The sequence below is a fragment of the Python bivittatus genome, unplaced genomic scaffold (genome assembly GCF_059951505.1).
Source record: "Python bivittatus isolate LINGU-HERP-01145 unplaced genomic scaffold, Pbiv_v1 ctg000050_np1212, whole genome shotgun sequence".
Lineage (NCBI taxonomy): Eukaryota > Metazoa > Chordata > Lepidosauria > Squamata > Pythonidae > Python > Python bivittatus.
Window position 1 is genome coordinate 622,564 of NW_028277033.1, and position 23,704 is coordinate 646,267.

At 37.9% G+C, this 23,704-nt stretch overlaps 1 protein-coding gene across 6 annotated transcripts in view; it reads right to left on the reverse strand.

Moving 5' to 3' along the window:
- Positions 1–23,704, reverse strand: part of USP54 (ubiquitin specific peptidase 54) — a 125,749-nt gene that overhangs the window by 26,255 nt on the left and 75,790 nt on the right. For all 6 annotated transcript variants that reach the window (XR_015793455.1, XM_088128405.1, XM_088154598.1 and 3 more), the window contains 9 exons: positions 20,627–20,792; positions 18,830–19,000; positions 17,016–17,147; positions 16,499–16,864; positions 14,660–14,885; positions 6,696–6,835; positions 4,917–5,090; positions 2,297–2,416; positions 1,083–1,269 (listed from right to left, as the gene is read on the reverse strand). Coding sequence is in view for 5 of the 6 variants with exons in the window: in XM_088128405.1 (XP_087984531.1) it covers positions 1,083–1,269; positions 2,297–2,416; positions 4,917–5,090; positions 6,696–6,835; positions 14,660–14,885; positions 16,499–16,864; positions 17,016–17,147; positions 18,830–19,000; positions 20,627–20,792 (1,682 nt within the window). In the remaining variant the exon portion in view is untranslated. The remainder of the gene's footprint in view (positions 1–1,082; positions 1,270–2,296; positions 2,417–4,916; positions 5,091–6,695; positions 6,836–14,659; positions 14,886–16,498; positions 16,865–17,015; positions 17,148–18,829; positions 19,001–20,626; positions 20,793–23,704) is intronic.

Below are 23,704 nucleotides of genomic sequence, written 5' to 3' on the forward strand. Positions count from 1 at the left end.
TATCTGGGAATGATCTTGGGAGACAGGGTGAAGAGATAGAGCCAAGGGAATGGTCATAAAAGGCGACTTAGTCTGCAGCAAGAATGTGGGTGGGGCAAAAGGCTCAGAAGGGACCCTCCCTAGTTTCTTGGGCTGTAAAGGAGAAGTGTGGGGGGGGAGATGTACTTGCAGACTTGCAAAACAGCCCAAGGAACTAGGGAGGATCTCTTCTGAGCCTCTTGCCCTGCCCACATTCCTGCTGCGGGCTCAGCTGCCTTTTATCTGACCGTTCCCTTGGCTGTCTCTCTTCACCCTGTCTCCCAAGGTCATTCCCACAGATCATTAGAATAATAGAGTATTCCTACATTGGGCATGAAGTTGGACTTGATGATCTCCATGGTCCCTTCCAACCTTTACAATCTACAATTTCTCAAGCAGATTTCATTAACAGAAGAATGTGTGTATATTTGTGTAGAATACAAAACAGAACAGATGTGTGTGTATCTCTCTCTTCCATTTTCCTCATGCATTTATGTAATATATATGCATGTATGTATATGTACATGTGTGATTTAACTTATATGTACTTAACTTTCTAGCATAGTCCCACAGTTTAAATCCCCTAGACACTTATTAGCTCAGGATGCTGCTAGTGACAGATACATACCCTGAACTTATGCCCATGCCATCTTAAGCCTTAAAACCATAGAAACAAACAAAATAGAAAGAACAGAAGGACTAACCCTCTTTAAAAGATTCCACAGAAAACTCTGGCACACATAATTTCCCTGAAGTAATATGTGTGCCCTCACCAGAATATGCCCCCTTCTGTTAGTAAATTTATGTGGTTAACAATTTCCTGACTGTATTGTCACTTCCCAGCTGGATCCATACAGTAGATACCAAAACTACATCAGGGGTAACAATATTTTACAGGTGAAGGTCATTCTAGAATTATCTTGAGAGTCCATGAAACCCTTTATTATTCAAGATCTGAATGAAATAATTAAATTTCATACAAACAGGGGAAACTTATCGCTCAGTGCTTCTTTCCAGATCAGGCCCAATTTAGATCTGGAGTATGCAAGATTTTTTTAGTCTACCTTGTAGATTGTGTCATGTTGCCCCCCGGTGGTGGGTGGCAGGTGGGCGGCGGTTGTACAGGCTGTTGTTGCTGCATGCGATCCTGGAGGCTCCGCTCTTTTCGGACATAGATTTGCAGCTTCTTATCGACTAGAGCTCTGCTCTGAGTGCTAGAGCTGGCATCATGCATGGCAAGTCTTAGTTTAGCTAAAAAGCAAAAGAAAACATAGCAGAAACAAAAACAAAACTTGGGGAAGGAGAGAAAAAGAAAAGATGCAACAAAAACATAAAAAGGAACATGCAAATACTGCCATGAAAAAGTTCACAAGGATGCATCTGTTCCCAATAATGCACATTCAGGTTAGCTACATGTCCAAACAAGTTAATGAGAAATAAAATAATGAAATTAAGCAAGATTTTTAATGATTTTTAATGAAATGCCCTTTGTGATCTAAGTCACTCTAACCTTCATGTACTAACCATTTAAATTCAAATACTTGTCTTTAGTCCCAGTTAGCTGGTCAACATATGAAGCCCAATACACAGCCAGTTGGGACACTTGCTGGCAAAGCCTTCATTAAGTCTGTATTTTGCCTTCTTCTTCTTTTTTTTTTAATCCATTAGAGCAGACTTCTAGAAACAAATACTGCTAATCTTCCAAAGCCAGTTTGTCTGCAACCTTGCAAACCAGCAAGAAGAGAATGGAGGATGGGAAAAGCCAATCAAAAATATGAAATATGAAAATAAAAAAAATGCAGCAGCACAGATTCCCAAAAGTCACAGCACATATTTCAAATAATGACACCTCCTTTTCCTCATCTTCTTGACATTTCAACAACTGTATATATTTTGCTTTCTTGCATGATCAGGCAACTTCATGCTGTACTTTGGGAATTAAAAACTTTTTGATAAACCAGTTTCTGAATTGAGAAAATTATGTGCAGGAGAAGGTGCAGGAAAGCATAATTAGCAGACAGAATAGGTGGCATCAAGAAGAATTTATCTGCCCTTCTCGCTATCATCTTTTTTCAGAAGGAGTCCCAGTAATAAAAAAGAGTAGGTAAATTCTGATATTACAAGGAAGAATGGTACTCAGAAAAAAAGACACCTTTTACAATCCCCCCTTTTCTGTTAGTTTGCATTAAACAGTTAATACTGTTAGCTTAGGTGATGGTATTAGACATTAGTAAACTGTACAAAGCACAGTAAGTTGAAGCAATTAATTAATACTTACATATAGCTTCGTTACAGAGAGCCAAAGCTGCAGCACAATCTCCCTTCTGCTCTTGATGTAGTGACTCTTGAAAGACTGAATCTGCCTCTTGCACAGGCCTCTCAAAGCCACCAGTCCTCCCTGCAAGGGGCAGCACTCTTTGTTTCCATTCCAGGCTTTTTCCTTCTTCATCTAGACAACCCCCACCCCACCCCACCCTCCATAATGCTGAGCAACAAGTTCTGTAACATTTCATATTGCAGATCACACATCCTGAAGCCTGGTTGTTTGAAACCTGTCTGCAACAGATGCAAAGGCATGTATAACAAGGGAGGTTATACAGTATAGAGGGTTGGAACAGGGTCTCACTAACATGCTAATGAAACCCAACTTTACAGCTCGATTTAATGAATTAAACAGTACTGTATAGACTGAGTATTTGGAAGTTAAATCCTATGAAGAATGGTTAAAAGAAATGGGCATGTTTAGCCTAAAGAAGAGAAGACTAAAAGGAGACATGATAGCAGTCTTCCAATATTTGAAGGCCATCACAGGAAAGAGGATGTGGATTTATTCTTCATAGTGCCGGAGAGTAGGACAAGAACCAGTGGATGGAAGCTTTGCAGAGAGAAATCCCAACTTGAAATAAGGAGGAATTTCCTGACTATTACAGCTATTAGGCAGAGGAACACTGCCTCCTGAAGTTGTGGTTGCTCCATCACTGAAGGTTTTCAAAGGCTGGATAAGCATTTGTCTGGATTGGTCTGATGATTCCTGCCCTAGACAGGGGGTTGAACTATAAGACCTCCAAGGTCTCTTTCAACCCTATGATTCTATGATTCTGCTAATTTTAGATTTCTAAGTGACATCTATAGCACATAGAACTTTGTAGTGGCTAAGACTCATGAACCAGCTGGGAATCCTTCTGGACAGATAGCTTAGCTGTGGTCTTCCTTACCTTGATAACATCCAACTTAAGTTAACAAAATAGTATACATGGTGCAGACTTAGAAGCTATATGTGCTGTAAAATGCAAAGGCACTGAAAATACATCACTAGATTCAAAATACCATTATTAGTAAGTCTGAGCACTTCAAATATTGATTTCAGTGTTCTGATTTGTATGTGGCGTGAGTATATATGGGTTAGTTTTCCTTATGAAGCTATTCACACGTTCAGATATTCACCAGAGTTCCTTTTTCCATTATTCCAAATTAGTTTGATAAGTTTTAGATATACTATTAAGATTTTTAAATTTAAAACTAAATTAGCAATTTAAATTTTCTTGCTGTTGCTGTTGTTTTAAGTTATACTGGCTTTTCATCTCTGTTTCAGCAAGCTGATCTGAGAAACTGTAGTCACAGATCCTGATGGATAGAACCTAGCACTATCAAACAAAAGGCACTGTGCAACTATAACATCCATTCTCCTTAATAAAAACCTCCTCTGGAATTACTGTAAGCTTTAGGTTGTATGGATCTGGCTCTTCTCCTAATCTGACCAGGTTACACCAGTGATCCACTACCTTCTCGCCTTTCTTGATCTCAAAGAGTTAAGACCACAGAACTTTCTGTGGCTGCAGGATGAGGAAATCAGAGATAAGATCTCTTACTCCAAGCTTGGTAGAGATGTACTGTACTGTAAAACATTTCCACCATGAATTCCTGTAAGAGGAATTTTCATTGCACCCTGGACTGATATTCTGACCATTTTTTTTTTCTAAGTGCAAACCTTTCCTGGCCAGACTGGAAAATATTCATTCAGATTTTTTTTTTAATCCTTAAGGAAAAATGCCACACTTAAAAACTGCCCTGCCACAACAAGCTGTGGAATTAAAGATTTCTGAAGACATACACATTTTCAGCCATAAACGGCAGTTTTGTTTAATCTCTCCTCCTTCTCCTGGGAGCCATCTAAGTGGCCATAGGACTGCTATCTTTATTCCTCAATAACTGCTCACTATGGAGTTATGCTAATGAGATCATTTATTCTTCTGAAAGTTACTTCATAAAAGGCAAAAATCTCAATTATTTATCTGTTGCCCCTCACTAGCAGTATTTACAGCTAGAACATTTATTGACATTTTGATTTAGATTAGCAACTTTTTCAGTTTCAGAGACACCTAAACTATTAGGGTTAGGGTAAATCATCATGTTGTTGGAGTACATGGAAATTGATGGCTGGGCAAAGGAAATGGATTATCTGTGCACTTATTAAGAGAGCTCCTTCAATGTTTCCTTCAACATTGGAAGGACAAATTTATGACCCCAATTACTCAGTAGATTGAAGGCCTGATGTTACTTGTGTCTTATGAACAAGTTGCTTACAGGTGTACATTAAATATGGACAATTCCAATTAAATACTGTAACTGTTATATAAAATTTTATATGTATATCTACATGTATGAGAAACCCTTATATATATATAATTCTTTTATTCTGAATTACTCTTTTTTCCTCTCTCTTTCTTCTTCTTCTAGTTTTTTTTTCTTTGTTCTGTTTTATTAAATAATAGCAAAAACCCTACTCTTAACCAATTTTTTTTTTTTTACAATTCATATGGCTGTCTTCCTGAATGCATATCAGATTAGTATACTGTCTATTATCATTTTTCCACATGATTATCCTCTACACACATTACCCTGATTTTGCAGTTCATCCAGATCCATGAATCGGCTTGGGTGGGGATTAAAGCCCATTGCTGCCTCTAGTTCCTTTTCCTGCTTCCTTTGGAAGTCCTGCTCCTGGGCCCTTCTTGCTACTTCTTCTTGTAATTCATCTAGCTCACTCTTGGATGAAACAAGTATCTCCCCACCTTCAGAGGGAAAAAAATCAAAAGCTTTCACATAATATTATATTTAACTACTACATTATTTACTTTTACAATTTTCTGTGTTGCTTATTAGACCGGTTTCCTTAAATGAACTGTAGCTAATAGAAATCTTGGGTCAAGCAATAGCTTCCAATAAAAGATTTATCAAGGAGGTAAAAATAGTCTATAGAATGTCTGCTGGGCTGGACTTAGTAATGGTAACTAAGACATTCAGTTATACAATCATTTTTTGTGTGTGTGTGTGTGTGCAAGTATACAGTACTTGATATTTTGATGACATGATCCTGCCTACCTCCTTTTCTATTAAACACAATCTGGAAAAATCTGCATTAGCAGGAGTACCATGGGAGCTGGGAACAAAAGGGCTTTGTGATTAGTAAATTAGATTACACACCTTTATTGTCACTGAAATTGACCTATGTGTCCTTCGCTGTAACTTAACTAAAAGAGATGCCCTGCAGAAATATTCAAACTCCAGACACATGCAAATACCTTCTTAGCTATAACTACCACTGTCTAAAGCACTGGTAGAGAACAAAATCCAAGTCTGAAGAATCCTCATCCCAAGAGAGACCACCAGATTAAAATACTGCTGGGCACTGCTAGTGGTATCTTTTCATATTTGTGCTTTATCTATATGTCTTGCAAAAGCATGTTTTTTCTAATGTCTCCTTTATACTAATGTCTCCTTTATACCATTTATACTTTTGTAATGTTTTCTTTAGATATAATTTAAGAGTTAATTTTTAGATGTACTCAGACACAACCATTTTGGAGGACCGTAATAACTCCAAATAGGTGTTATAGGTAAGGAATTCAAGAAAGTAAATAAAGTCTGTAAACAAAGAAAGCTGAGATTTATCTCAGTGAAAAAACTGAACTATATGCTTGCCCTATTAGGACAAAGCTTTAAGAATTTGTAGTAACTTTAAGTACAAGAGTACATTGGTAAATAGAGTTCATTTCTTTATGTACTCTCTGTGTGCAAGACACACAATTACAAGTTCAGCTTTTACAGAGGAACAACCTGTTCAAAAGAGATCCACATGTGCTCATTTACTTGCTTGGCCCAACTTTGCTATTTATTAATAGAGTCAATTCTCTGGATCCATATTTCCCATATGGTTTCATCTTCTTCATGTTGCTGTTTGCCCTCCTTCTTTCTAATCTAAAAAGCTCTAAGTGCTATTGGTGTTTCTCATAAGGGAATTGATCTAGCTCCCCACTCATTTTGCTTCAGCTTTCTTTGCCTTTCTTAGATATTCCTATATTTTGTTGGTTGGCAATTAACTGAACTGTACAGTGTTTAAAGTGTAATCACCCCATAGATTTACATAAAGTACTGTCTTATTGGTAGTTTTACTAATGACATTGGTAGTTTCCTAATTACTACGAGCATGGGATTTAACTTTTTTTGCTGGCACACACTGAGTTTGCGCTGAGTATCCCCCATACGTGCAAGGTCCCTTTCCTAATCTGATGCCATCTCCTACTTCTGTGAACACAGGACAATGACCTAGAAAAAAAGGGGAGATCATAATATTATTCAGGATTGCAAGTAATTGGAAACAGAGGGTGACACCTTACCATTACCAAAGCAGTATTTATTTTTTGTCTTGCAGGTTGCAGAAGAGGCAGACTCTACTTCCAAGATGCTACTGCTATGTGATTTTGGAATATTATGCCAGGCAGGAATAACATCTCCAGTTCGTTTTGTATGATAATCCCTTTAAAAAGAAAAAAAAACCCTTTATTTTCTCATGAAACACCCTGATCTTTCTTTGTGGAGGAGCAGTAATAGTCCCAAATTTACTATATATTTTTTTAGAACTTTCTGATATGTTACATTATTTTGAACTATTAAACATTTACAGCATAATCCAATAAGTATCTATTCAAAAGCAAGTTCACTAAGGCGTTTGGATATGTAAGTAGGCATATGATTAAAGAATTAATGATCCCTACCTCTCAGTGGCCTTAACATTGTTAAAGGCTTACAAAAATACTACTCTTATCCACAATGAATGCCAACCAGAGCTCCTGTCAACCATGGTGTTGAAACTAATTTATCCTAGAGATGGCAGTTGGGAGAGAGCAGACAATCCCCTTGTCTTTCTATATATTTTAATGTGCATCATGATGTTTTGGGGGTTGTCAATTTGTATAAAAAGTGTTAATTTACTTTACATCACTAACATCTCTTGGAGAAAAATGAAAATGATTGACTTCTTTTAGAGATGAACCGTGGTAGTGTAATAGCTACAGAAAAAAGCTACCTAAGCAGTTAAAACCAACCATATAGATAAATATCTGAGGACAAAGAGTTTTCTATGTTACAGAAATTAAAAGTGTATCATAAATTTTGAACACAAGTTTTTCAAAATAATTACATAAAGTAGAAATTGGATTTTTGCAATAGTTATATATAGGTCACCAATCTATTGCCATGATATTGCTTTTTAAAGAAAATATGAAAGGATACAGTTTTTCTACTGTGTTTCTTTCATAACTTTTTCTTGGATGCTATAAAACTGTTTATACTGGAACTGTTCAAAGGCCTTCAGAAAGTAAAACTTTAATACTTTGTTTAGTCAGTTCATACAGACTTTCTCTATAGACATCACACAAATTCTGAAAGCTGAATACCATGAAAAGAGATAATGTGTTTCACATATGATATTTTGTATCTTAAGAGAAAGCAAAGTTTATTTCCACTAGAATAATCTAAAATACAGAAAAATGATTTGAAAAAAATGCTTTATCTAAAACCATGGGATCCTAGGAGGGATTTCTCTCTTAACATTTACAAAAGTCTTCTACTGCCATGGATGAGAGAACCTGTTACTAACAAATGATTACATAAAAATTTTTCGAATTGCTTCATAAAAATATATTGCTGATTCAAATATTTTCTATATAAACAAACGTTTTATTACAAACCTCTATGCTTATAAAAATAAATTCTAAACATGCATTATACCTGTCTTGTAAACAAACATTAATGCTGAGAGTAGGGAACAATATGCTAAATTGTTTTTTTTTTAATTATCTTGAAAGTCATATTTTTTACTTCCATGTAGGGGAAATTCTGATTCAATGTGAGATCATAAATGAATGAAAAATTGCTGAAGGAAAAGCCTTTTCAAGAATCTGCACATGCAGCACCCCATGTGATTACTTAAGGAGTCACTGCAATTCCTCCCTTGGTCTCTTGTTTCACTGTGCCAGCCACGTTCTTTGGAAAGAGCACCCATTTCTTGCCCAGAGCGCTTGTATTACCACCCTCCCCCAACAGACACAATATGGTTAATTATCCCTCTAAGCAAATAAATCATCCACAAGCCTTTACTTACCTGAAAAATTCTTAAATAAATTGGCTGGCATAGCTCGTTTGTACTCCACTTTCAATCTTATGAAAGTGAAGGTGTTCAGATGTTTTCTACCTGGCACCTGTGGCATAGGGGGACTTAAAGAACACTTGGAAAAGGGCCCTTTGATCACTCAACAACTGCTTCCTTCTTAAAGAGAACTGAAGAAAAAAAAAAGAAATTGGGTCTGGCAAAGCAGTCTACTGAATCAAATCCAAATTCAGCTGAAAAGTTGATAAGTGAGATAATTTCTTATTTTAGCTACCGACCAGGGAAAATAATATCTTCAATCCTTGGTGCTAAATTGTAGGTATTCTATACCATGGTCTAGTCTCTTGGAGCTCAGCTGTGAGTGACAGCATCCATTTTATTTCTGGCTTTTTCAATGCTACTTCTGTGGTGTTTATTTGGCCACAATGTGCTCTTTTAATGGGATTCTAGCCTCTCTCTTTTTATATTGCCAGGTGTTTTTATTTTATATTATTCAAGTGTTCCCTATATACATTTTTTTAAAACGGACACTGTTTACATTATTGTTGTTTTATACAATAAATTCTCATACGTCCCTGTTTCCCAAATTGGGTAACTTTGTGATATGTAAACTTCAACTGCCAGAATTCCCCAGCTAATATGGCCATTGCTAAGAATTCTGGGAGTCGAGGTCCACACATCTCAAAGTTGCCCAAGTTGGGAAACACTGCCATAGGTGATACTTTTACCCATCTATTTGATGATGAAAAAGCTTTTTTTTATATAACCACATTTACCATAACTACAATGTCCATAGGAAAAGTGAGAATAGTGGAGTGGTGGAGTCCTATTGGGATCCTATACAGAGGATAATTTATGAAGTAATATGTTTGGCAGACAATCACTTTTGCCAACAATGCCTTTTAAATTCCTGACCCTTGAGTGTACACTAGTGGGGCTGGCAATTGCTCTCATTCAAGTACCAGCTACAGAGATGAAACCACCCTGGGTCTGGACGCAGAATAGGCCTCCAGTTCAAAATATCCAGTCATGATGTGAGATGTTATGGGTTCACTACACTCATCTTCAACATGTGATGAGCCAAGGCCTCCAGGGCCTAAAGGGGGCAATTAGAATCACTTGTGCACCAAGTATCCATATTTTGTAAGGCACCTTGGATGAAACTGGAATTGACAGAAACACATACAGCAAATCTAGTGGCCAATGAGACACTAGAGTATCAGTTCCTTCTATCCTCACATCATGGAATTAACAGAACAACTAGCTTACTTTTCTTCGCCATTGCAAAAAGATTTACCAGTGGAACTTTCCACCTTTCTATGATTCTCTGAAAAAAACTGGGTGCAAAGACCACTCTGCCTGCAACAGGCTCTGTTGGTTTAACCACTCTGGAGAAATATTGTGCATTCTCCTTATATTATCAAGGCTCTTGAGGTGAGAGAAATGGAAGGTCTGTCTCTTAAGTCTGCAGCCTCATGCACATTCTTCAACACCCCATCTGCCCTTCAGTCAATAGGGTTGGTACTTGCTGCCTTCAAATAAATTGCTTATTATAGCCATATGAAGCGGCTGGGCCAAAGCCGAAAGGACGTTCAGCTGTGGATGTATCTGGAAGCGAAAAGAAGGTCCGATGCTGTAAAGAACAATATTGTATAGGTACCTGGAATGTAAGATCTATGAACCAAGGCAAGCTGGATGTGGTCAAACATGAGATGACAAGATTGAACGTCGACATCTTGGGAATCAGCGAACTGAAATGGACGGGAATGGGTGAATTTAATTCGGGTGACCATTATATCTACTACTGTGGGCAAGAAACCCTTAGAAGAAATGGAGTTGCACTCATAGTGAATAAGAGAGTGGGAAAGGCAGTAATGGGGTACAACCTCAAAAACGACAGAATGATCTCAGTGCGTATCCAAGGCAAACCATTCAATATCACAGTCATCCAAGTCTATGCCCCAACCACTGATGCTGAAGAAGCTGAAGTTGACCGCTTCTATGAAGACCTACAACACCTTCTAGAACTAGCACCAAAAAGATGTCCTTTTCATCATAGGGGATTGGAATGCTAAAGTAGGAAGTCAAGGAGTAATCGAAATAACAGGCAAATTTGGCCTTGGAGTACAAAATGAAGCAGGGCAAAGGCTAATAGAGTTCTGTCAAGAGAACAAGCTAGTCATAGCAAACACTCTTTTCCAACAACACAAGAGACGACTCTACACATGGACATCACCAGATGGTCAATACCGAAACCAGATTGATTATATACTTTGCAGCCAAAGATGGAGAAGCTCTATACAGACAGCAAAAACAAGACCAGGAGCTGACTGTGGCTCAGATCATGAGCTTCTTACTGCAAAATTTAGGCTTAAATTGAAGAATGTAGGGAAAACCACTAGACCACTCAGGTATGACTTAGATCATATTCCTTGTGAGTACACAGTGAAGGTGATGAATAGATTTAGAGGATTAGATTTGGTAGACAGAGTGCCTGAAGAACTATGGACGGAGGTCCGTAACATTGTACAGGAGGCAGCAACTAAAACCATCCCAAAGAAAAAGAAATGCAAGAAAGCAAAATGGCTGTCTGATGAGGCTTTACAAATAGCTGTGGAAAGAAGGAATGCGAAAAGCAAGGGTGAAAGGGAAAGATATAAGCAACTGAATGCAGATTTCCAGAGAATAGCCAGGAGAGATAAGAAGGCCTTCTTAAATGAACAATGCAAAGAAATTGAGGAAAACAATAGAATGGGGAAGACTAGAGATCTCTTCAAGAAAATTGGAGATATGAAAGGAACGTTTAGTGCAAAGATGGGCATGATAAAGGACAAAAAAGGCAGGGACCTAACAGAAGCAGAAGAGATTAAGAAGAGGTGGCAAGAATACACAGAAGAACTATACAAGAAAGATCTTAATGTCCCTGATGTCCACGCTGGTGTGATCACTGACCTTGAGCCAGACATCCTAGAGAGTGAAGTCAAGTGGGCCTTAGGAAGCATTGCTAACAACAAAGCTAGTGGAGATGACAGGATTCCAGCTGAGTTATTTAAAATACTAAAAGATGATGGTGTTAAAGTGCTGCACTCAATATGCCAGCAAGTTTGGAAAACGCAACAGTGGCCACGGGATTGGAAAAGGTCAGTTTACGTTCCAATTCCAAAGAAGGGCAATGCCAAAGAATGCTCAAACTATCGCACAATTGCACTCATTTCACATGCTAGCAAGGTTATGCTCAAAATCCTACAAGCTAGGCTTCAGCAATATATGAACCGAGAACTACCGGGTGTACAAGCTGGGTTTCGAAGAGGCAGAGGAACTAGAGATCAAATCGCCAACATTCGCTGGATCATGGAGAAAGCACGAGAGTTCCAGAAAAATATCTACTTCTGCTTCAGTGACTATGCAAAAGCCTTTGATTGTGTGGATCACAACAAACTGTGGCAAATTCTTAAAGAGATGGGAATACCAGACCACCTTACCTGTCTCCTGAGAAATCTGTATGCGGGCCAAGAAGCAACAGTTAGAACCGGTCATGGAACAACCGATTGGTTCAAAATAGGGAAAGGTGTACGACAAGGCTGTATACTGTCACCCTGCTTATTTAACCTATATGCAGAGTACATCATGAGAAATGCCAGGCTGGAAGAATCACAAGCCGGAATTAAGATTGCAGGGAGAATCATCAACAACCTCAGATATGCGGACGATACCACCCTAATGGCAGAAAGTGAAGAAGAACTAAAGAGCCTCTTGATGAGGGTGAAAGAGGAGAGTGCAAAAGCTGGCTTGAAACTCAACATTAAAAAAACTAAGATCATGGCATCTGGACCCATCAATTCCTGGCAAATAGAAGGGGTAGAAATGGAAGCAGTAACAGACTTCATTTATTTGGGCTCCAAGATCACCGCAGACGGAGACTGCAGCCATGAAATTAAAAGACGCTTGCTCCTTGGGAGGAAAGCTATGGCAAGCCTAGATAGCATATTAAAAAGCAGAGACGTCACCTTGCCGACAAAGATCCGCATAGTCAAAGCTATGGTTTTTCCAGTAGTAATGTATGGCTGTGAGAGCTGGACCATAAAAAAGGCCGAGCGCCGAAGAATTGATGCCTTTGAACTGTGGTGCTGGAGAAGACTCTTAAGAGTTCCCTGGACTGCTAGGAGGTCAAACCAGTCAATCTTAAAGGAAATCAACCCTGATTGCTCATTGGAAGGATCGATAATGAAGCTCAAGCTCAGATATTTTGGCCACCTAATGCGAAGAGAGATCTCTTTGGAGAAGACCCTGATGCTGGGAAAGATTGAAGGCAAAAGGAGAAGAGGACGGCAGAGGATGAGATGGTTAGATAGCATCACTGAAGCAATGAGCATGAAACTGTCCAAACTCAGGGAGGCAGTGAAGGACAGGAAGGCCTGGCGAAATATGGTTCATGGGGTCACGAAGAGTCGGACACGACTTAACGACTAAACAACAACAACAAAGGCCAGCTATCAGCTATAGGTAAAAACAAATAAAAAAACAAAAAAATATGTATATATCTGAAGCTAAAAATACAATTTTTCAAATGAGATGGGTGGTATATATAGAGGCACAGAATTGGGCAATGGGAGGATATATCTGAATAATGGTCAGGTAGAAGTGACAGATAGAAATTATGCTCCCTGCCAAGGAATTTCTTCAGGATAGGGTGGATAAAAGTTGTCCACAATTCCCTGAAAAGAGAGCAATAAAAAAGCACATGGCTCAAGTACACTACTTGGCCATCCATACAAGGACATATATATTAGTGTAGGGGAGTAATTTTAATGCTCCCAGCAGAACAGCAGAAGGCAATGCATCCAGCCTCACCAAAGTGAAGGCACAGAGAAATTTCACAACCGTTATGGTGGAGAATAGGAAGCTGGCACATATCAATTTGGAAAATCCTCACGTGCTGCAAGGCTGGCAACTAGACTTAGATTGACTTGAATATATATATTTTTTTATTTGATAGAGTTGCCTAGTCCAAGATCAATGTTTCAGATATGCTGCTTAAGAATTTTCTGGCATTTTTGAAGTCTAATGGCTTCCCTAGAGTCCTGCGGAGTGAAGCTTGCCAATAACTCTTTTAACCAGGTTGACTTAAAATTGCCTCTAAGAATTAGTGAGGCCACACCCACTGAGAAGAAAGCTAATTTCTGTAACTTTTGCAGTTCCAGTGCTGCTTACAAGCTCCATGATCCTGTGTTCAGGATGTTTGGTAGATAAATGGCTGTCCATCCAGCCCAAAATGGCAGGAAGATAAGCCTGGCTAGATATTGAAGGAAGGAAGGGAGGGAGGAATGTTACTATCTCCACTCAGCCCCTTCAGAATTTCTCAAATATGCCCTCTCCTTTTTCTCTAGTCTTGTTTTAGCAATCTCTGTTCTTCAAATAGATCAGAAACTTTCCTCTCAGCCCAGATGGAGCTGAGAGAAAGAAGTCTCTTCCTCTTTACCAGAAAGCAGAATAAAGACTAAGCTGAGAGGGATTCCCTCCATCAGATGCAGGAGTTTTAAGAGGTGCAGTTAACTCTTTTCTTCCATCTTTGGTAAATGAGAATAGAAGATTTTATTATATAGAATTATACAATCGTAGAATTATGGAGTTGGAAGGGACCTCAAGGGTCATGTATGTTTAAAAAGCTGTCTTACATCTTTGTCTGAGTTAACACACTCTGAAGCAGCACCATATTCTTGGAGAAAGGAGGCAGACACTTTTCAATAGTCATTCTTCCTTGTGTTCTCTGTTAAGAGCAGCTCTTCCCTACAGTAAGTAGGGAAAATTGAGAATATGGCCCCCAAATATCTCAAATCAAAGAAGACACAGATGGTTAAACATTTGACAAGTTAGTCTTCTTGCTCCTCTGCAACAGAAGAAATAAGACGCCATTGTAGCTGAAAAGGCAGAGTGGCTGCCTCCGGCTTGCTTAGAAATGGGGCAATATAAGCTCTCCAATGCATGTGCCTGAAGTTGCTGTTAAAACAGGTAGACAATACAGCTCTAGAATGATATGTGCATAAAAGGTTCTTAATTTGTTCTAAATTTATAAATTTTGCTCAGTAATTCCCAAGGTAATTCCTAGTAATTTTCCATTTCATAGTAAAATGACATATTAAGATATTTAAGAACAATGTGGGAAGAATTAAAATATATTTTAAGGAAACATACCTAGAGGTATTTGAGCTCTCTGACAAAGGCATATCCAGACTGACTGGACTGTTGCTATTGCGATCACTGCTTTCGTACCCAGATTCCATCCTTTGGATCAGACGAGGATGCTGATCCATCATATGATGTGCACCTCGTCCTAAAGCCCAGTGCTTATACCTGTTGGACCGGTTTGGTTTTGTTTCACACGCTGGCTCCTTTAGCTCTTCTTCTATAAATTCTTTGGCTGACAAACGAGATATTACAGTATATGAAAGAAGAGTTATATGTAATTATTTCACTTAGTACTCCTATATGGTTCAGTTCCTGGAGCACAAACTTCAGCCACAGAAGCTCACTGATTGATTTTGGATCAGTCACTCCCAGTCAGCCAATCTACCTCACAAGGCTGTTGGTGTAGGTAGAATGGGAGGAGGGGTGCTATGTACCTTGAGTTTCTGAAAGAAGGGAAGGCTATAAAATAATTGATTGAACAAACAAATAAATGTTTGCCCAAAAAACATGGTACCATTCTGCCCTGTTCCACCTTAAATCTGTACCTAGATTCACAATAATGTTAAGCTATAACATAGCTTATTTATTTTTTATTTTGTGTGGTATGTGAATGCAGCTACTAAGTTTTTGCATAATAACAATTCTGAATCAAATATACGATTTAAACCTTTCCTGGTGCTATATATCAACCCACTCTTTCTCACCTTTGCAAAAATCTATTCAGATTGACTTTCAACGTTTTCTAAACCTTCTCAACTTTCCCTTATCTTTTTATCTTATTGACATACTGCTAGATAGACATTTATCCAAATTGCATCTAGACACCTCCCTTTCAGAGGGATCACCTTAAAATGTATTTGTCAGGACTTGCGCAAGCTACCAATTATAGACTATTAGAAAGTATGCTTAAAATGTAGAATTGTGATGAATAGCTAATAGGTTAAAATGTTAGTTAAGACAAGAACCATGATTTGTATACCCGCTTGCTGGTTCCTGCCATAAAAGTCAGAGGGAGGGAGAATAATAAAACAACAAGTGCCAGGTGCAACCGTTATCTCGGCTAGAGGCACCAGCATGGTCGAATGGCCGTGAGACCCGGGAACAGGCGCGAAGAATTCAAGCGGGAAAAGTAGAATAGAGGGGGGTTAAAAGAGAGCCCTGACCGGGGAGGGTCAGTCTCAGCAAATTATCTATGGATGCTGTATGCTGCTTCTCAATAAAGAAATCTTTGCTGGAAACAAATAGAGTCCAGAGGATTTACTGGTCTTGGGAATTGAGCGTGCAGACTCTGACAGTATTCAGCATTCCTTGTACAAGTAATTTTTTAATTAAAATGTTTTAATGCTCATAGGATTAGCCAATTGCACTATTTTTGCAGAAGAAATATGCATTCTGTGATTTGTTGGAACCAATTACCCAGAAGTGGTAGGCTCCACTTCACTGGCTTTTACAAGCAGAGGCTAGACAGACGTCTGTTTGATATTTTAATGTGGACAGATGCACTGAGTAGTTGGACATGATGGCTAAAATGGCCCTTTCCAGCTTGCTGATTATAATCCATTAATCTCACCATCAAATACTGTCAACAAAAGTAAGTGGTTGCTTTCTATTCTTTTTTTGCATATATAGGGAAAAGAATTACAAAAGATTTCATGAAGAAAAGAGAGATGTAAGCACAAATGAATATTCAATGTTAATAACTAAATATCATTTGACACGGCATATATTTTTCTTTGCTTACTGATATGTAGAACAATTTGCTTGGTTGGATAGTATTAATGACTATCAATAAACAAGAATATATTTTTCATTCCATTTTGTACTATATCTCTTGTCCATTTTTACCTGCATCTTCTGAGAAGGGGCTGAGTTGGGTGTAGCCACTTTGTTTTCTCTTTTCTTTATTGAAGATGCTATCTATATTTAGCGACTCTCTTTTGGGTCTCCAGGATGGACGGTACTTGCTAGAAGAACTTGACTTTGATTCACTACTGTTGCTCTCTATTTCCCAATCTCGAGACTGAATGGCCAACGTTCTAGGTAGTGACTGGATTTCAGTCTGATTCTTCCCACGAGGGGAGCCCTGGCTTGTCTGTGATGGTCTGCTGTGGATCATGTTGCTAACTGTCTCTTTAAATTCCCTTAGTTTGCTGGTACCACTCAACATTTTAGAGGCAGTTCTGGGGGCCTGTTTCTCCTTCAGTGTCTCCCCTATGTTTTAAGAACAGAAGAACACTATGTAAACAATATAAATATCATCAGTAGCACTGTTTTCATCAAATTTCTGAACTAATACAGTCCAAAAAGCAATCCAGTGCCCAATGTTTGACAAACACAAATGAAAGAATCCAATAATTTTTACCTTCACTGTGATATCCGGATGGCTGTGCTTCATCCCCCTTCTTTCTAGACCTGTTGTTATTTCTTTTACGGTCTGCCAGAGAGCTCTTTTTGGAAGTATGTCTCTGATTACATTCACTATCAGTCAGGTGACCTGAAAGAATAGAATATACTACAGATGTAAAACACATTACAAATTATAGTTCAGCGGGTGTTTTTTTTAACTTCGTTCATTCTCAGTCTTTAGATATAAAAACTGTTCATTAATGCTTGAAAATTAGTTTTTTAAAAAAACTAGATTTACTTTATATGTGGAATAAAGTTTTTTAAATGAACTAATACTGATTTCTAGAAATCCTACAGAAAACTCACAGGAACTGAAAGTAGGACATTGCACCTTGGTTCAGAATGATGCAATACTGACTCTCTAAAACAGCCTTTCTCAACTTTTTTACCTTGGAAGAACCCTTGAAATAATTTTCAGGTTTCAGGGAACCTTTGCATAAAAATGGCAAAAAATATGAAAACTTAATAATACAATTCGCTTCTGAACTACACAATCCACGTTTCACAACCTATACAACAACAGCAAAGCACCATGTAAAAATTTCCCCCCACTGCGATGTTTATTTTTTTTCAGTCATCATCTCTTGTAGAACCCAATGACCTCTCTTGGAACCCTAGGATCCTACAGGACCCCAGCTGAGAAAGACTGCTCTAAAAGATGTAGTATCCCCAGATCTCTCAGAATGGACCTACTTTCATTTATTATTTTTACTGTTCTTCTTGGACCTATCATCTATTCCTGGTACAGGGGTGGGGGAACATTTCATATTAGTACAATTTTTCTACGTACTTCAAATTTTTAGTAATTGACATATTGGGGAAGAGAGGTAAAGAAACCTACCTGGCAGCAAGGCATTGTTGTGCAATTTTACCTAATATTGCAGCCTAAATATTTGCCAATGTTTTGCAGCATCTCTCACAAAAGCACAGGGTTCCTGAGAGATTTGGGTTTCTTTGACTATATTATTTATTTGGTTTTATTTTTCATATTTGGAGGTCAGTGGATGTTATTTACAGCTTTCACAGGCAGTATGGCGCCTGTGTGTGCTGAGTTGCAATTATTAAAATATAAAGACAGTTATTGGGTGGGAGGACGATTTTTTTTTTTACATTAGATACAGGTTTACAACACATACAAATACTTTGATAAATACAAGTCACATACAAATCACTTTAATAAATTACAATAAAAATTTAAAAATATAGCCCCCAATAGCAAAAAGGTTACCTGTTCCCATTGTTGTAAGAGAAAAAGATATAGTTGTTTGGGGGATGGGGAGGGGAAGTTATCAGAATTCTACAATGAGTCCAAGAATAGGAATCCTTATGAAGAAATAGTGCAAACAGAAACAGGCCAGGATCAGGTTTTATGTCCCTTTAATGCTTATGCTTGCCTCTTTCTGACACACTAAATTAAGTAGGATGTTTGAAAAGAAAAACTGAAACACACTAAGTTTCTGTGGTACCTGAGCACTGTAAGAGAAGAGTATTCTTACTGAAAGGACAATGAAAGCACCTGGATTATTCTCTTTTTTTCAACTAGCAGATTCCCCAACATGTGGGCTTCCAAATATTTCTGAACTTTAATTTCCTTTAACCCTCACTATTGTGGCCAATGATAAGGATCACTGAAGCAGCAATCCAATATCTGGAGGGCTACACAAGCATTAGAGAATGTGTTCTGAGTACTTAGTTTTGTACTGACTTCCAGTGAATTTATTACTCATGAATTATATGATTTTCATTCTAAATTTAAAAGAAAAGGAATACCTGTGTCCCTGCTGCTTTGTGAAACCACATCATTTTCCACATTATAAATGATAGTTCCTTGAGAATCAGAAGAAAAGTGGCTGACCATAGATTCATGGTGGGAATGTTTATGCAGATAGCTATCTGTAGAAGAGTCTGTCCTAGTGTCACTTGAGATAGAAGGTTCACGTCCTATACAAAAAAAAAGTGACCATTAGAACTACAAATAAGAAAATTGCTAACATATAACAGAGCAACTCCTAAGATAGCAAAGATTGCTCAGTGACCACTAGGAGGCTGTACCTCTGTGTGTGTACACCTTGCAATTCACCTCCATCACCCTTCTATGTGCATACATTCAATCACCTTGTGGTTTCCCTCTTTTTGCCAGTGACCTGAAGTTAATGATGAGAAAAAGGGTCAAGCTATGAGGTTTTTCTTTCCTGTCCAGCAATACTGCATCACTTCCAGCAATTCTGATCAGCAGGATCACTACAAGTAAGAAATCCATGCAGTCAGCATTCGCTGGAAGATCAGGTAAGCCATGAGACTTCACTCTTTCTCTTAGTGACCAAAAACTGGAAGAGAGGATGGAAGAGAAGAAATTTGCATCTCCAGACACTACAGATAAGGATAGCAGATAATTTCAGGCAGTCCAATATCCTTCACCATATAATATGGCACCATGATGCAAAAATGGGCATACAACAGGCAGAGAAAAATCTATTGTGAAAAATTCAGAATTTCCAGGGGTATTATCTAGCCAACTTGGTCCAATGGTTAAATTATCGCACATCTTTCAGCTCAGCCAAAACCTCACATTTTTCCTGCTTATCCAGGCAGAGAGGGAAGAAAGCCCAGAGCATATCTGACTGGGATCAAATGTTGCAGGCAGACACAAGCCCACAATCCTGGCAGGTTTGTGATCAGGTCTTTCCAGGAGTCAACTTGTCCTGGCAGAGGGTGATAAAATAGGAGTTTATATTTTAGCTCTGACTGTATTGAAAACGCAGAGTTAAGGACCTAATGAAAAACTTAACTTCTATTGATTCTTTTTAATAGATGTTGATGGACATAACTGTAGCTTATGGATGAAAATTCCTCACAAATTTTTATATATACATATGCCTAGTTAGTTGGGCAGAAAACTATATTAAATCAGCCTATTTCTAAGCAGCTGTGTGAGGCCAGTGAGTTTAGGAGTGCAGCTGACGCCTCCTAACTAATAAAGTCTTTAAAATTGTTTTAACTATCTGTGTACCATATCAGTGATATTTTTTTTTTAAAAAGGGGGGGTTAAATAAAGAGAAATTATCTTTATGCACTCACTTTCAGTAGGATATCAAACTATTTTTCTTTACATCTTCAGTTCTCTGAATAAAGCACTCTGGATTAAATTTTCTAACTTTTTATTATCAATAAATGCCATCTAGCTCAAAAGGAATTCTTTATATGGAAGATTTTTTTTATCAGTCTTACATTCCAACACCAATATATTTTTCAAGAATTTTAATTTAACTTTATTTGTGAAAAATAAAGCATACAAAATCTTTTGAATATATAATCCTCTGATAATTATTCCCACTATATGTACAAAGCGACATATAGTATTCAGAATAGTTGAATTTCTGCACAATTTATGAATAATTTGCTGTACTTCAGGTAGGCAAGAGCTTTGCCAAATACTGAAATTCCATTTCTGTACCATTTTGCAGATTTCTGATACTTCACAAGGTTCCACTTACTGCCAGAGCTGTTAATATAAATATCATACATCTTGATGGCTACAAAAATATATGAAAACCTCCAAAAGGTTACCTGAATCTTCACTATCATAGTAAGTTCTTCTATACTGTGGTAAATCCTGTGTGGATAGATTCTGGGTTGATACTGGAGTTCCTCTTGGGTCTGCATAAAGGAGTAGCAAGGGTTGATAATGACCCTTAATGCACTTAGTAACAACATCTTTCCATTTGGGGCCTATCTGAAAATGTTAAAAAAGGTAATTTTGGGGGGGGGGGTCATTTTTGACACCATTGTAGTACAACAAAGACATTGGTCTTGACAAATAGATGAGCAGGAATCCAACTGACAATGGGAAACAATTGTTATGCTGCAAATAACATATTACATACAAACAAAAGATTACATTAAAAATCAGTGCCAGTTTAAGACAAGGAGCTTTTTTTATTTTCAAAAAGCTTTTCAAGATTATTCTATTAAGAACTTAAACTAACAAAACAAAACATAGCATACATCCACACCAAGCATTTTCAGAGACACTCCATTTCTATGAGAAGGATCATCTGAAAACAACTAGCAGCAATTAATTTGATCCTTGAAAAAGTTAATTTGATCCTTTAATGGTTGATTTGTAGAGCAAAAGTACACGATGAAGGTAAAACTACCTTTTTCAATCCACCTCTTAGCAAAGCTCAATTTGTGAATCAATTGTTATTTTCCATAACTTCCTAATCTAGTTATCTATTGAAAGTTCTGTGGGTTGTTTGTTGCTTCTTCTAATCTACCTGCTGCCAATATAAAGTTGATTGAGTCTGAAAGAATAGATCAGAACTGAGCATGATCTCCAGTCATTTTCAACGAATAGGAAATATAAAAATATATAGGAGAGAAATTGTTTCTGAGCAATGTAAGTAGTGGACAACTTATGCAGGAGTGATTGAAATTCTCTGAAACATCTCCAACAAACCAAAGACATCTTTTATTCATTTTGTTTTTGCAGCCACTTTATTAACATCAAATTGTGGTCATAATGAAACTAAAAATGAAAGTCAAATATCTGGGTTAATGTTAAATGTTAAGGCAGCAAAAGTTCTGTTAACCAGCATTGTGGAGTCCTTGGTGTTCTCTGAGCTTGGTTGTTTTCTTGCAAACGTTTCGTTACCTGGCAGGTAACATGTTCAGTGCTAAAATGAAATGAGGTTTGCTCTCTGTTTATATTCAGTGGCCTGCCCTATCAGTGTTAGTGGGGGTGTGGGTTTTGTTTTATTTTCCCCCCTCTGGTAGTGTATAGGTTGTCTGTTTCCTTTTTCTGCTGTTCTGGGTTGCTGCGGTGCATTTGTGCCAAAGTACAACCCAAAGTAACAACCCAACCTCCCACAAGAGGAGCTGTGTAAGAACATTATTCAGATCAGCACAAACGCACTGCAGCAACCCAGAACAACAGAAAAAGGAAACAGATCACCTATACAACATCTTCCAACAAAATGGATATCCACGCAACTTTATCAAAAAGTGCCTGACCACTCAACCTACTACAACACAACCAACACAAGTTATGAAAAAGATAACACTGCCATACATCAGAAACGTCTCAGAAATTACCAACAGACTATTACAACCACATGGTATCTCTGTAGCGCACAAACCAACTACAGCCCTCCAAAACATCTTAAGCAAACCAAAAGACCCAGTAGCCCAAGAAGAAAAAAACAGGAGTCATCTACAACATACAGTGTAAGGACTGTAACAACCACTATGTAGGACAGACAGGCAGAAGACTAGCAAAGCGCATCCATGAACACCAACTAGCAATCAGGAGACATGATGAAAACTCCTTAATCTCACAACACATTCCCATAGTTTCAACTGGGAAACTGTCAGCATCTTAGACCAAGCTAAATCCAAAAATGCGAGGGAATTCCTGGAAGCTTGGTATTCAGACAAGGCAGCCATCAACAGGCACATAGAAATAAACAACATCTACACACTATTCAAAATAGACAATAAAAAGGAAAACAAAAGACCAAAACATCTCCTCACCAGCAATCATCACCCAGACAAGCAGAGATTAACACCAAGATTATCACCAGACACACAATCAAGCAGTAAACAATACCCTAATCAAGGAACCACCAGAAGGGGAAAAAATAAAGCAAAAGAAAACCCACACCCCCACTAACACTGGCAGGACAGGCCACCGTATATAAACAGAGAGCAAACCCCATTCCATTCTAGCACTGAAGATGTTACCTAGCCAGGTAATGAAATGTTTGCAAGAAAACAACCAAGCTCAGAGAACACCAAGGACTCCACTGTTCAACCCTGAGCTACACATACTCTCTTCTATTGGAACCAGCGTTGTTCATGAACAATAAATGTAACAATAGAGAATGGAAGGGAGTAGATAGCTTTGTTTTCTTGGGCTCTAGTATAGATAAAGATGGATAGTGATGGAGAAATAAAGATGAGATTCCTCCTAGGGAGGAAGCCAATGACAGATCTGACAAGATCATGAAGGGAAAGAATGTTTCTATTACAACAAAGAATACAATAGTTAATTGTCTTTCCACTGGTAACATATGGCTGTGAAAGCTGGATCTTGAGACAGAATGACAGAAAGAAGATAAACACTTTTGAATTATGGATCTGGAGATGATTACTAGAAGTCCTGTGGATTTTAGAAAGAACCAATAAATTGGTGTGGAAACAAATAAAGACAGATTGCTCCCTTGAGGTGATGTTCAGCAAGCAGAAACTCTCATACTCTGCACATGTGATGTATATAGATGATGGATTAGAAAAAAGTTATGGGAAATAGAAGGCAAAGACAACAGATAAGGTATACAGAGTAAAATAAATTACAGGACTCTCCTTGAAAGAGCTATAAGCTAGTATTAAAACTGAGTGGGTGAACACTTGTTTATGACTCAATGGCACCTAAATTAACTAACTAATCATTTATATTGTGGTGATACATAGGGGTTGAAAACCAAATGAATAAGAGAATCCTTTTCTCTTAGTAAGAACTAAGCCAGGAAACACACATTTTTTTCTAAATATAAATCCATCCATCATTTTATCTGTAACACTGCAGTCAGCAACCTTTGTTTAATAGAGTAATAGGATAATAAAAGCTACTGTGGTTCTTTATTT